Source organism: Mycteria americana, chromosome 7 (assembly GCF_035582795.1).
Source record: "Mycteria americana isolate JAX WOST 10 ecotype Jacksonville Zoo and Gardens chromosome 7, USCA_MyAme_1.0, whole genome shotgun sequence".
Lineage (NCBI taxonomy): Eukaryota > Metazoa > Chordata > Aves > Ciconiiformes > Ciconiidae > Mycteria > Mycteria americana.
In genome coordinates, this window is record NC_134371.1 from 67,828,855 (window position 1) to 67,844,075 (window position 15,221).

The following is a 15,221-nucleotide window of genomic DNA, read 5'->3' on the forward strand; positions in this document are numbered from 1 at the left end:
GCTTCCACCAGAGTGATGTTTTGATGCCTGTTCAGCACAGTTCATTGTGTATTCATAAAGAGTGGAATTATTATATAATGCTTTAAAAGAATTACAGGTTTTAGTAAAATACCTTTTTTTTTCCTAATGCAACAGCATGTAGCAAGTATAGGCTTTTCATTGACGTTTTGTATTTCTGAATTTCATAAAATTTAACAAATGAAAGCTTGGGTGGTTTACTGAAAGTTAAATAAAAACTATTTTGAGGAAGAAGCTGATGCTAAACATTCTAATTTGAAAACCCCTTTGAATGATAAATATTTTATGTGCACTGAAGCATCCTCAAAAACTAAATATGAATGAATGGTAGAAAAACTTGCAGTACTATGAAACATTGAGATTTTAGAATTTCAAGTGCAATATCTGCCTAGGGATTATTGATTATTTTTAATGAAGATGACACTGTACACATGATCAGCATGAGTGCTTCTTAAACAAGAGAGTTCATATAAGTAGTATCTTCTGAAGGAAATCACAGCAGAGATTTACTTTGAGTAAATGAGCAGCCTTTTCTCCAGAGGTTCCAAAATATTTCATTTAGACAAAGTTAAGCGTGACTTGAGATTAAAAAAAGGGTCAAATAATTCTCTTCTGTTTTGAAACAGAAATGGTTTTAATTGTATTCATTTACCAGGGGCAGTGGAGCTCCTTCATAGTTTGTGAATGTTTTGTGAAAAAGCAGCTTGTAATAATATTTACAGAAGGAATGAAAAATAGTAATTGCCTCTGTCATTGTTTTAATTTTAACAATGTGTGTATGCATGAGTCCTCTTTGCTCTTTTTAATAGGTACAACCCAACTGGCAATGACATCACGTCATAAAAGGAATTAATACTACCATTATAAATTTCCTGGGTTCTTTTTTTTCTGAAAAGTTGGTTCCCTCCAGTTTAAATTCCCTTTTTACAGTGGAAATCTGCTCCCAAATTCTGTTGACTGCTCTGTTCCTCCTGTCCTTGCAGTGTTATGCTACGTTGACCATAAATTACAAGATTGTGTGGATGCGCGGGGTCCCAGGACTGTGCTTGTAGGTTTGTAGCAATTCTCTTGCGTGTTTTCTGTACCTTTTTTTTAGGTTGCAAAACATAAATCTGATGTCAGTCAGTTCTAGATTTTAATTCTGTCCTCTACAGCTGGGATAGCGCAGTTCTCAGTTCAGTCTGCTCTCCTCTTCTCTGGGCTTGGAAGGTTGCGTTGGGGGTAACACCAACCCAAAACAGAGGAAAAACTTATCTTCAGAAAATCTTCAAAAAGCCCTAGGCTGTTTCTAAACAACCTGAAAGCTGTTTTCTTTTTCCTTTTTCCTCTTTGCTTTGCAGGTCTTTTGCATTGTGATTTTTCTTGCATGTTGTTGTATATTTTTCAGTAATGACATTGGCCACGTTAAAAGTCCAGTCTGTTGAGAAATGCGCAGTTTTTCCAACCAGAGTTGGAGGCTCGGGTGATAATCGTATGACAAGATTGCATACTGATACAGTCCCTTAAAAACATGAACTTCTTCTAAACATCCAGAAATAAACTTCTACCTTAACTAGTGTGGAATGACTATACAATCCTGGCAGTCGAGGATAACTAGGTTGAAGCAGTTGATGGGGTGTATGTTCTCCTGCATCTCTGGGAGTGTAAAAGGACAGTTCAGATGAGGATGATCACGGACTCGTTATTTCACGACTAGGTACGGTGACGATCCTTTGTGTGTCATTAGGGATCTGCATGTGAAGGTGCTTTAGAGTTTTGGCCCTTTAACCTTGTGCTTTTCCATCTTGACTGCCAAAGCCAGTGAGTTACAGAAGGTAACTCCTTGCAGCAGGTGATTGAGCAGGGTCCCTTTGGATGGTCCCTTTGGTGGTTTATTTCCATGTTTTGACAAATGATTAAGTCTGATGTTAAGGATACTCGTCTGCAGAGCGGTGGCATGGGGCAGCGTGGTGGTGGTGGTGGTGGGAAGGGATGTGAGAGCCGCTTGTGCAGCATCTTCTGGAGCCTCTTTGGCTCTTCTGTCGCCCAGAGCTGTGTTACACCTGGGTGAGTCCACATTAAACTGATTACATCCTCTGTTGTCATGTTTGTTTTTTAATAATCTGCACAAGGGGATGAATATTCAGTTAAAGGATTCCAGGTTTTCTCAGAAAAAGAACATGCTTTCTTCTCTTTTGGTATTCTCTTAAAAAAATCAAACAACTAAAAAACCCCCCCACAAAACCCTTGCTCCTTGCCTCAGTGTTTTCACACAGAAGTTGAACTTTAGGAATAAATAAGAGTATTTTCAAAGGGCCAAAGGAGCACAGTTATTGAATATTGCCATACCTTTAAGATTAGAGGAGGAATTCAGGAAATGGAGAACAAGTGATGCTACTCAATCTACAGCATGTGTGTCTGCTAACTCAAGTATAAATTAGAAGAATTAGTCTTTATACATCTTCTTTTAAAACAATTATATCTCTCTTCAATGAGCAAAAAGGAATCACACTGAGAAATAAATATTTGATTTACCTTCGATACCTAGATAATATTCTTGTTCAATATTATGTGTGCATGTATTTGGTACTCTCATCAAATGATCAACCTTCATTATCCTATAGTGAGTATATTTGGCAAAGGCTTCTTAAAAATAACCACTTGCAGAAGCTCATAGTAGCGCAGGTCTGCTGGAGCTGGAAGTAGCACATTTCTCTCTTGAAAACTCCAGGGTAAACAGTGGGAGATCTGGGACAGCCCCAGCAGAAAACTCCTCCTGCCGTGACTCTGAGGATGTATGGCTTTAATGTGAAACCACAGGAATCTGACCACATGGCGAAGAGTATCCCATACGTTGAAATAGCTGCAAAAAGATATTCCACGGACTAAAGAAAAGGTGCCTATGTGGAAACTAAAAAAATCCTGCATTGTAATCTGAGGTGTCGTCTTTGGACAGGTGAAATGCCTTTAGAGATTTGGGAGGGGGGGAATTCTTACAAATTTCAACTGCTAATTTGTAGCATCCATTTTCAAACACAGAAATCATTCAGATGTTGTTCATCTCAGTATTGTTATCAGCAGCTTATCGGAAGAGTGCATACTCTGACTTTTAAATTGAGGTTCAGTCTAATTTCTCACTACTTAGTGTTTGAAAGAAATATATTTATAATAATTTCAGCAAAACTAATTTTTAGAAGGCTGAAATCATTTTTAGTTAGGAAATACTGTAGGCTGTTCATTCAACAATAGTGAATGACACTATTGTTTTCATGGTGTGCATTTATTTATTTAAGACTATAAATACTGGTTTGCCAATATTCAAATAATTAGAGCAGCAGATTAGAAATTCTGTTTTGTGTTCTGATTTCTTCATAAGCCTTTTATACTACTTAGTCTTCTTTTCTTCAAGTATGATTTATGCTAAAGTTGCTGTTGTGGCAAGAGAAACAAGCAGAGCTGAGGTGTTTTTTATGTTTTGAAGTCCTGGTTAAATGACTCCCTGAATAATGACAACATTTGTCAGGCAGTTTCGGAGACCAGTATAGTATCTACAAAAATTTGTACTGAAATGTCAAATCATGGACTCTGTTTAACTGAAATAATTGTGCATACCTGAATAGCCCCTGCCTGAACGCTGCTAATTTTAAGCGAACTTGAACTGTCTAGTATTCTTCATATGGAGAAACGGACGCATAGGTGATACGCACGTTGTCTCTGTTGGGGAGACCCGGTATAGACATGGAAAAGGGAGGTATGCCAGAGAGCCATCTCCCCCCCCCCCCCCCCCCCCCCCTCAGGATGACTTTCTTTGTAAAAACAAAGCGAAACCACTAAAGCGAAATCTGGAAAAGCTCTTTTGCTTGGTGCCAAGCACACCTCGGTCAGCGGCAGGTCCCTCTGGCCCGAGCCCTCTCCCGTCTCAGCAGCTGCCTTGGTGGAACTGTCCCATCTTGTGGGATCAGCGGTCAAGGACCCTGCGGCCCCACTCTTGGCTTGCAGCCTCTTCAGTTTGTAAAACAATGAGGATGTGAGATAAAGGACTCTTCTTTGCAAAACATCTGATAATTTTTTGCTCCCGAAGGCTGGATGTAGAAATTCTTGTGGGATGGCTTGGCAGGAGTGCTACAGAAAATGCTGAGGCGAGTTTTGTTCTTCTTCAGCGCCTTTCCTCATTAAATCTGGAGCTTTCTCTCCCTTTTCTGGGTTGGAGTCTGCTCTGCTCTTGATTAACACTGGAAGTTTTGTTTGAGTTTTCGTTTGGTGGTTTGGTGTTTTTTTTTTTTTTTTTTTACTCCCCCCTCTTTCATGTAAATGATGTCTTGCTATTTTGCTTTGTTTTTTTCTTTTTTAATTAGAAGAATAAATGCTTGCATTCATGCACAAATTGCTTTGAAGTGCTGTAGGAATTCAATTCATGAGCCTCTCCTTAGTCTCAATTGTTTTGTGGGGTTTTTTTTAATAACCGATAACATCTAATAGCTCTGCTCTTTCCAGAAGATTACGTTTGTTTTCTGTGGGTTGCTCTACCTCCTTCTGTGTCCCGAGATAACAAGTTAAACACGAGGAAGAACAGTTAATCGGCCAGCTCCCATTGAGCGTTCCTGCGAGGTTTTGTTTCATGGAGGGGTGACTCATGCTAGACCACAGCTCTATGAAAGAACGAGGGAAAAATAGTCCTAGGGACTAATGGACCTCCGTTCAGCAGGAGCCAGCTGAAGGTGGGTTGCTGGATGCCCTGGGCCAGCTCCGCTCCTCTGGCCGATGTCCTGCAGAGCGTGGGGGTTATCGCCGACCTTGGATGAGCACTAGCGATTCACCTGGAAAAGTGGTTTAGCAGTTTCTTCTAGACATCATCGTCTTTGCTTTACTGACCTAGCGATTCTTTGCTACTTTGCACCTGTATGTTATTTTTTGGGGTCCAGGATAAAGCGTTTGCTTCTGTTGTAGGTCTGTTTAATCTTGTTGATGGTGTCAGGTGGTCGTCTGGCTCACAAAACATGACGGGGAGAAGCTGTCAGATAATTTAGTCCATTAGTGTGCTTGCTTCCTGAGTTCATTCCACCCCTGTTTTGGAAGCAAGAGGAGAAATATCCTATTTCCAGTGCTGGTTGATGGGTAATTCTCTTTTCATTAGCAGCTAAGTAAAGTGAAATGTTGTTTCCTAAAGCTCACCCAGAGTACCAGGGGATTTCAAATTTCAAGGTCAGAAAGAGTGCAAATTAAACCAACTCTTCTTTGCTTTTGTAAAGATCTGGTGATTGACCCATGGTTTTAGTGGCGGGGGGGGGGGTGTCACAGCTCTAGGACTGCCACCGTGTCCCCAGAGAATCAGAGAGTGGCTGAGGTGGGACAGGACCTTCTGAGGTCCTCGTGCCCTGCTCGGCTGGGGCACCTGTCCCATTGGGTTTGGGTACCTCCGAGGATGGGACTCCACAAGCCCCTGTGCAGCTCTTCCAGGAGCACATGGCGTTCCCCGGCACGCGAGTGTGCAGGCGTAGGGAGAGCTTTGCACGTGTAACACGTGCTGCTGAGAGCCTGTTCCTGCACGTGCGCTCCGGCTGCTGCTGCCCTGGATGCCGTTTCCACTTACCGTTTGTAGGCAAATGCGGATCCTTTCCCCTTCTCTACTCCTTTGGCTCCCACAGCCACTGCAGAAACCAGGTTTGGTTTGAGAAGTGTTTTGGGAGGCTACATCTGCAGGTGGGATATAGCCCCAGTACGTGCAGCAATTATTTCTTTCTAACCCATAAAATATTCTGGCCTTAAACTGGAAGATTTTTAAAATATATATGCCGTCCTGTAAACCTCCGTCAAGAGCTCGATTTTCTAGCCACAGCACCTATATGAGCCGGCGTGCCAAAACCAGCCCTGTGAAAATGGGGAAATGAGTTAACTCATGCAGCTCAGCAGCCGGAGGTATCACCCTCTGCAGGCATCGCTGCTCCGGGCCACCCGCTTTCGTCAGGTGTGCAGGTCTCAAAGTGCTTCATTGGGTTTGGTGAGGTCTTGCACCCGAGAGCTGGTGTGCCTGAACTCACCTCTGCGCGGGCAGCGTGAGGGGGTCAAGCCTAAGTCAATTTTAAGCCCTGAGTCTATTTGAAATGTAACAGTTATTTTCAAATAACTTTACATCCGGGTTGGAGCAAATGATTAAGATACTAATTGATGCAAAGGCTTTATCTTCTTGAATTAATTTTTTAGCATCTTTTAAAATTTAATTGAGAAATTAAACTTCCTAAGAATTTAGGTGTGTAAAGAATTGCTCCCGCTCCCTCCTGCTCGAAAAAGGAAGGGTGCAGATCATATCAAAGAAAAACAATGCAAATGAGGTATGTAAACAGGTGACCTTAAAACTCTTGTACTTATTAATACAAATAATATTATCATGTGAGAGTACTCTTGTACTTTTTATTACAGACACTGACTCATACAGGAAGGTATGTATGTACAGACAGTCTCTTTCAGGTTGTTACTCATCTGTTATTTTTCTCTCGAAAAAAGTGTTGGTGCCTTGCATGGAAACAGCTGAGAACTGACTGCGGTGTGTGTTAAAATTTTAAACTTTTGTGTCTTTCTGAGTGCAGGCAATATTAGACAGTTATTGTTAAGAAGCGCTGCATCAGCAGATGCAGGGGAAGGCTGTTATCATGATATTTATCGTGTGTGTGTTGATGGTTCCTGCTGCGAGATCCTGAAAAATGATACTCTTGGACATTTAAAGAAAACAGTTCTGTAATTACGTTAGCATCAGCCCATTCATTTTATGCACAGAAGTTTAGTGTCGTGATTTATGATCTATAAATTCCTATGTGTAAGCTTGTCATTCTTGGGGTTTTTTTTTTCTGATTCAAGTAGATCTCTTTAATACCTCACTCCAGCCTCAGTGTTCCCGTGCTGCAGCATTTCTCCAAACACAACCCAACAGCTTCTGCCTTGATTATATTAAACAAATCAGGAAACAAAAATCACGTGCTCTAGGTGTGTCTGTATGTCCCCTTGGTGTTTTTTTTTTTTGGTTGGTTGGTTGTTTTTTTACTTTGCTGTAAAATCCTGGCTGGAAGGGTACATAAATTGAACCATGTTTCTTCTGCATACTTGCTGTATATTGAATTAATGACCAAATTGGACAAGCACAGTAATTATACTAAAATGATATCAAGCTCTTTTGCCTATAGGATTGCATCGATTTGCATGTATTGGTTTGCTGCTTAAATGTTTCCCCATTTTTAGTTAGTCCTTTTGACATGAGTTTGAAAACAAACCTGAAAAATGAAACCCAGAGCTCTCCCAACAGAATGAAGTTTCAGGTCAGTTTTGCTCAAATGCTCAGATTTATGTTCTCTTTAAAGGGAAGACGACCAACAAAATGCAGTGAGCTGAAAAATGTCCAGTAATCAAAAAGTTCTCAACCTGAAAAAACCCATGTAAATATTTTAAGTTTCACATCCTAGAGGCTGGAATGAGGAATAAGCGTAGGGAGAAAAAATCCAATCCTATTGAGAAGACCATCTGCTTTATGTTTTAAGGTTGGGTAGCATGACTTTCCTTTTTCTGAAATCCTGCCATATACATTGTCATGAGTATAACCTTAGTCAAGTTACATTGGCTAAATGAATAACCTTTTTAACATGTGGAACTAATTTTCTTAGGGTATTTTCCCCTCTCACTCTTTTTTCCTCCCTCTTCTCTGGTCCCTTGAAAAAGAAGACAAAAAATCTGCCGGTTCTTGATTGCATTTTTGGCAGTTACTCAGTTTTCCATAGTTTTCTCTCCTTGCAAATGCCTGAAGTTTTCCAAGGAAACACATTTATAAGGATTGTGCTCCACTTTGACTCTTTTCAAGCAGTGTCGTACCTACTTACCATCTCCCCTGCTGAATACGACTCTTGAAACAATCCCAAAGGCTTTTACCTCTCACAGGCTAGTGATAGTAGATGAATTATAACTGTAATGCCTTCTACGATCAAAATTAAGATCAAACCTGAATACCAGTTGTTCTATTGTCCTCTGTGTTGCACAAAACGTTTTGCTCCAGTGCTGGCCACAGATTGGGGAGCAGAGATGTGATGGGCCAACTCAGCATGTGGCAGAAGATAATGGTAGTTTGATTCGTAAATAGCAAATTGGTAAGCAATCTTCATTAAGATAAAAATTGGGAAGAGAGATGATGTTTTCCTGCTTAAAACCTTCTAAAATATTGGGGAATGTATGCACCCATGAAGGTGTGTGTATGAGCACGTGGAGATACACATCTGCAAACGCACGTACGCTTGCGTCTCGAGTGCCAGGAGGTTCTGTGTTCACTTTACTTATGAAAAACCCACCCATGTCTGATAGTCTCAGCTTTTTCTCACAATTGATTTTTTTTTTCCCACAAACTCCTCCTCATTCCAAGTAATCTTGTGTAAATTTTAGATGTAAATAAGCAAAATCATTTAAATGAAGCTGCCAAAGGAGTCTTTCAAATCATGATGAGGTTTAACAACACTCCAGCAACGTAGATAACTGAGCACAGACCAGCTTTGCCCATTAGTGACATATAGAGCTTCTCCGAGCAAAACGTCGACGGTAGGAGATGAACTGGGCCGGAGCCATGTGCTCTATCAGTCTTTGCATTTCCTCATTTTTCAATTGAAGATGCTGCTCGTGGTGCCTGCGCTGACCCCCACGAAAGCACCGACGCGGAGCTTGTGAGCTCTGGGTCACATTTCTCTTTGTCTACCTGTCTGGTAAAGATATCTGTTGCTGTTTAACAAATAATGTAATGAAAAAAACATTAGTTAAATCCTTCCCGAAAACTTGTTCTTTTCTGAAACCCACAGAAAGAGAAAGTCATTTGCAGCGTGATGTTGGGATATTCCTTCTAGACATGTAGCTGCTGCGTCTGTCCCTGGGCTGAGCAGGGTTGCTGCTGCCATCGTTGCTCTCACCCGACCGGGTTTGCCTTTTGTTATGTTTTCCTCCAGTTTACTTTAGTTTCTTATATGTATATTGTACATTCTTAGAGAAAAACACGAAGCATGTCCTTGATCTCATGGGAACCCACTACTGAATGTTTCTCGGTTTCAGAAAATGGTAACAAAACATAAGGGGATATGGCTTCAGACACTGCGAAAATAAACTCCAGACAGAAGCCACAGGTTTCCCTCAAAACAATCTCACTCCGCGAGTTTCATCAGAAAAAGGATTTGTTATGTATTTGTTTGCTCACCACTTTTTAAAACATTAACCTTTAAAATAAGAAACAGATCCTGGTTAGTTGCTGCTTGAAGTTTAAAAAGTATTGCAGGCCTGCTGAGCTAATACTGCGTATATTTGACACATGTACCTTTTGTTACTGCTGGCTTGTATACTTTTTCAATATTGTTGAGTTTTTGCATCCTGTCATTACCCAAATATGACAGGTAACAGCAGTCTACATCCTAAATCAGCTGAAAGTTGTGGGTTTTTTTCTTTTTAAAGCCTTGCAGTATAGCTGCTGCAGCAGCTTCAATATATTTACAGGTCAGTGGATATTTTACTAATCCTGTATTTGTTTTTCCTGATTCTCTTTGTCTCTAAAAATGTTATTTTTGTCGGTAGGGAGATGGATTCGTATCTCATCTAGCAAATAAAGTGATGTGCAAATGGTTGACTGCTCTGCGGAGCAGTTGGCGCTTGTAGTTGGTTGGGGACCTTGGAGGTTTGGGGGTGGTGGCTTTTTTTGTTTATTTTGATGCAGTGCTGACAGTCAAACTGGGGGCTTTTGAAGTTATTTTCTCACTGCAGTGCATTGCCGCTGAGTTTAGTTTAATCTCAAGGAACTGAGCAAACGAGTCAGTTAATATTTTACTTTTTATGCTAAGCTTGGTTTAGAGTCATCTCCCAGATTTAAAACTGAGCTGCCCTCAGTTTCAAATTATGAATAAAAGTCTCCTAAGCCTTGTTTCGGCACACCACTAAGCTAAACCCGAGCTACCCCCCCTTATCTCTGGCTTGGTGGGAAACCTGACTCCATCCTACCCGGAGATGCGGGTTTGGGTGCTGTGCCCATTCATCACTGTCAGACCCCACTTGTGGGAGGCATTAGACGGCGGTGGCCCAAATCTTCCCCGTCCCCGCCCCGAGGACCCCTGCCCTTGGATCCTCTCATCGCTTCTCAATTTATCTCACTTCTCAAATATTTGTCCTGTTGTTCAAAGCTAAAAGTGAGGCAGGCTGGTGGTACCGAGAAGCACTTGGTTGCAGTTAAAGTCATTAAAGGATGTGTCTAGATACCACAGAAGAATATTTTCTAGGAAGTTGCGAGTACTTTGACCCAGACAGGTAATTAAGAAGCTTAGGAAAGCAAGAATCTCTGTGTTGAAAATGTGTATTTGTAAAACAAACCCCAGCTTTCTTAGGACTCCATCCAGGCGGTGGGCATCCTCTGCAGGCTCACAGGGACACATCGCTTGGCTCTCCTGACGTCTGCGTGTCTCGGAGCGGTCACAGATCGCCAGAAATCTGCGGTGGTCCCTGCAGATACCACGATTTTCTCTTTCTAGGCTTCTGTTTGTGTAGCTAAACGTGAGCACCGTGTTCAATAAGGGAAGGGGAGGATTAAGAGCGTGAGTGATGTGCCGAGCGTCGTGCTGCAGGATTCAGGTGTTGCCGGAGGCGCGGGGGCCCCAGGGATGGCGCAGGGCTTTGTGCTCAGCCCCCGCCTGCCCCGTGGAGTACAAATGTGAGTGTAAAGCAGCAGATGATAGGTACAGCCAGCCAGCCAAGTGTTATTTCTCTCTGAGCATCTCAAATGTTTAAGTAATTTGAAAAGAAAATGACACTTTTGCTCACTTTCTAATTTAGACCTGGCTAAATCTGGAATTAATGTTATTTCTGAAGTTTACTTTTGGAACAAAGTATGGAAAATGCAGATGCTTCAAAACTCATACGTTTTGAAAAAGTTTTCCATTTTGTTTACTTCTGAATGTTGTGTTTGAAAACTGATGCTGTGTGGCGGAAATAGTTGAAGTGAATGAAGCAAAGTTTGCTTGCCGTGCCGGGTAAGCTGTGGCAGCACAAAATGCTGTTTTCTAAACAAAATCTTGAAATTGAATTTGGAGTTTGGCTTGAAAAACAGAAGTTGCTTTTGTTTCCAGTGATTTTTTTTTTTAAATCGAAAACCTTTGCAGAAGTCTGCTTGATGAAACCAAGCCGTTGGAGTAGTTGCACTGTGTAAAGGTGTGTTGCAGCACGTGCAGGGTTGGAGCACGACTGTGAAGCAACTGTTCTCAGCCCAGTACCTACGATAAGTAGCAGATAGCGTAGAGCATGAAGTTTTGCCCACTGCCACGTGCCACAAGAACAAAGCTGTTGTCTTTTAAAGATGTCAGGTTCAAAGGAATTCGAGAATTCCTGAGGAGATGAATCTTTTTCACATAGTTGACCGATGTTCAGCAAGAACCTGAATATTATAAAATTATAATAAAATAGCTGATGATAGCAAAAAGAGGGGGGCAAACAGAGAAAAATAAAATGAAATGGTGTTTCAGGGCTTACGTGATGAGGAGGCGTGGGGAGCGGCGGCGGGGAGGCAGATAGCTCCATGTCTGGTGGAGCACCAGCTCTGCGGGAGGAGAGGCTGGAGGCCGAACAGCGCAGCGGTTGCAGCCTTTGTGCGTTGTGAGAGTGAGTGGTGATGGGTTACGGCAAATAATCCCGGGCGAGCATCTCATTAAACACGTATGTAATTGTTCCTGTTGGAGTGAATTTAGGCTGCTGCCATCTGCTAAGCAGATTCAATTAAACAATGAGGGGTGGGAAGAATAAGGTACAGATGCTAATGGGCTGCGTAAACTGTGATGGGCAAGTTCTCCGAAGTATGTAGGCTACCTTAGTAAGTTTGTGGAGCTGACTTATTCTTGGGTCTGTGAAGTTCCCTTAACTTCATTTGGAGGTTGCCACTTAGCTCTGTTTTTCTACTTAAAGTTAGATTGCTTTTTAAGTTAGTGAAATTAGCTTAAATACAACAGGGAGATGGTTTTGGCTTCGGGTGAAATTCTGCATGGGAGTTCTTGAATAGGGAGCAGATATCTCGAGTAATGGGACTGTACCCAGGTAGGGGCCGAGCAGTTAACACGTAGCCTCAGGGAGCTTGGTGTGCCACGGCTCGCGTTTTCCTAGGTGGTTTCTCCATCCTTATTTAGTTTTTACTGTTGGTTTAGCCTCACTGTCTGTGATGGCAGTTTGACTAATAGGCTCCTGCTACCCTCTCTCCGACATGCACAGAGCTTTTAATTAAAAAAGTAGAAGACACCATAACGTATTCAAGAACTTGGTTAAATTATAAATCAAGCAAAAAATAGGTTAAAAACCTAGCCCAGTGGCCAAATAAATCCCTGCTGGCACTGTGACTCTTACATAACCACGTATAATGTTCTCTGGCATTATTTCGAAAGTTCATAAACATGGCTACGTGTTGAAGGGGTGGAGGAAGGGGTCAGCTTTGTGTTAAGGACAGAAAGCTCCATTCTCGGTAGCTGACAGTCTATTTCCTTCTTGCTCCTTTTGATGTCTGGAGACTAAACGCTGCGTGGAGAGAAAAATTCAATTCATTTAAAACATTTTGCATCAAAATGACATGCTTTAATGTATTTTCTTCTGATGTTTAAATTATCTTTTCATCTCATGGGGAGGGGGGGGAAGGAAAGCCAACATGTTTGTAGTTAAAGTACCCAAGCAGAACTTTAAACAAAGGTCTGGAAGAAGAGGAAGTCTCAATGTACGGGCGGCTTTTAAGATTTTAAGAGTAGATGCCTTTTTTTTTTTTTTTTTTTTTTCTTCTTTCTTCCCCCCCTGCTTCTTGGCTCCCTGAGACTTGTAAACCAAGGAGATTTATTGCTGCCCTTCCAAATGCTTCTTTAGAATTAAGAGTTCAAATTTCTGAAATTCCTGAAGTCCTCAGGAGGGAGAGGGATAAGGGAAAGTGATGATCTTAAGTGGAGCAGAGCACACCAAAAGGCTTTCCAGGCTGGTTTTGCCAGTTGTAGCTGCATATAGCCTTACTAGGAGGAAATCAGCTAAACCTGCATCAAGAAAACTCTTGGTGTTGCAGACCAATGATTACACTGGATCTGGATGAAATTTAGCCTTCTTTAGTAATTGCAGTTGTTATTGCTAATAATTTGGAGAGCTGACTGGCTTATTGTGTTGCTGTAAACATGAGTCTTAGTAATTTCACAACTATCGTGTCAAGGGAGGGACCCAACAGGGTCTTTATGAATCACTGTCCTTCACCAGATGTGGCCGTGCCTACAGATGTTCTTGCTGATGTATTGTCATGTGTTTGACCTAACGCTGATTGCCATGGAATCCACTCTGTCAGTGAAATCCTAGCTCCCCTTGAGGCTGGTAGAGAAAAATCCCATTGACTTACTTTTTTTATTTTTTATGCCTCCTCCACAGTGTAGGAAGGAGTTCACCCTCCATGTTTTTTCTGCTTATATCACTGATTTTTGGTATATTTGAAGTCTTAAGATATATTTCCCAGTAGTTCAGTCTCTTCCCGACACGATGCGCAGAAGCTCCAGTAAATGGTGCACAGGGTGCAATGTTAAAATGCCCTCTTGGGCCACCCGCTCCCGTGGAGCAGCCAGCACAGCTCCTTGCCGACTCAGACGGGCTCCCCGTGCCGTAGTTTTGGTGGCAGGCACTAACAGCATCTCTCAGGTTTGGGCTGCGTTTTTGTGAAAAGTGCATAGTGTGTTTCTGGTTGCGAACACCCATGTTTGCAAGGGAGTGTCAGCATTTTAATAAGGATCTGCTTGGAAAATTATTTCAGCTTCTTTATTGGATATCTTGCTTTCGTAGAGGATATTTGATATACGGTGGGGAACTGGCCTCTTATTTTCTTATGAAACCTGCAGACACTCCCTGGCCTTTGATTACCCCCAAGCTTGCAGGGATTGGCAGGCACCTGAGCAGGAGGACAGGAGAAAGTTAGAAGATCCTTCATAAAGCAATGGTCATTTTTTTTCCTGTTTTCCAATGTATAATGACCTAAATAACTTCAACGTATTACTATTATGTTTATTGCTAATGACTAACCAACACTATTTTTGTTTTGCATGTTACCGGTCTCTCAAAACTCCATTGCATTATGCAGCTACAACATATTGCTATTAAGACAGATAGCAAAGGAATATTTTAGGACATTTGTAGGTTTTTGCGTGGGGATGGCCCCACTGTCCCTGCGGGGAGAGCTGCCCTTGGAAATGAGAAATCTTGAAAGAGAAACTTAGGTGTATCAGGCAAACTTTTCAGGAATGCTGTTGGGGTAACCCAAAATCCTTCCAACCTTGTTTTTCAGTCTGGAAGCAGAATATTAACAAGGGGTTGAGTGTTTTTTCCTCGATGTAACCACTGTAAGTAAATGGTGATGGCAGGGCGGCTCTCGCCTGCGGAGGCACAGCGGATGGAGGGACTCATGTCCCTCCGGGAGCAGACGGGAAGCGCTCCCAGGGGAGGGCACAGCTCTCACGTCTGTCTCCTGATACATCCTTTTTTTTTTGCTGTTAGTGAGCCCAATTTGGTTGTGTTCAAAAGTGGGTGTCATTTTTTTTCTTTTCCAGATACCAAATATGTCTAAATTCAGCTCACAGCCTCTTGTGTGTTAGTTGGAAACAAGTACTTTTAAAAATAGTTATGTTGGGTTAAATGTTTAGCACTAGAGAACAGTCACAGTTTGCGTGGGCAGTAGCTTTCAAATGCGAAATATTTTTTTTAGCACCTCATGTGAGTTTGGTAAATTAACAGATGTTTTGAAAAAAACCTGTTACATGTTTGCCTTCAAAACCAAAACCAGCCCCTTCACGCAGATCCAGAAACAGGTATACGGAGCCGTGATTCCCTGGCAATAGACTCCCCAGGTGAAACGGTCCTTTTCTGACACAGATTTCCTCACCCGTGCTCCTTTTGGAGCTGCTTTAATGTGATATTTATGACAAAAGGCCTCTTATGCATCCTTTCTGATTTTTCTTGCAGAGGATATTCAACTCCTTTGTGTACACAGAGAAAATATCGAACGGAGAAAGCGAAGTTCAACAGGTGAGTCCGAAAGCCCCTTCCCACCTCCTGCTGCCCGCTGGCAGCATTACAAAGGCAGAGGCAACTTAGAAATGCCAGTTTGTCTGGATTTATTGTGGCCACTTTCCTAGGGTCAAGCACATCAGATAACCCATCTCCATTTATATTTTATTCCACTT

The 15,221-nt window shown here is 41.9% G+C and overlaps 1 protein-coding gene across 1 annotated transcript in view; it reads left to right on the forward strand.

The window, feature by feature from the left end:
* The window catches only part of CACHD1 (cache domain containing 1), a 112,715-nt gene that overhangs the window by 25,082 nt on the left and 72,412 nt on the right, over positions 1-15,221 (forward strand). Inside the window, exon 2 of the mRNA XM_075508915.1 lies at positions 15,001-15,063. Coding sequence (XP_075365030.1) covers positions 15,001-15,063 — 63 coding nt within the window. The remainder of the gene's footprint in view (positions 1-15,000; positions 15,064-15,221) is intronic.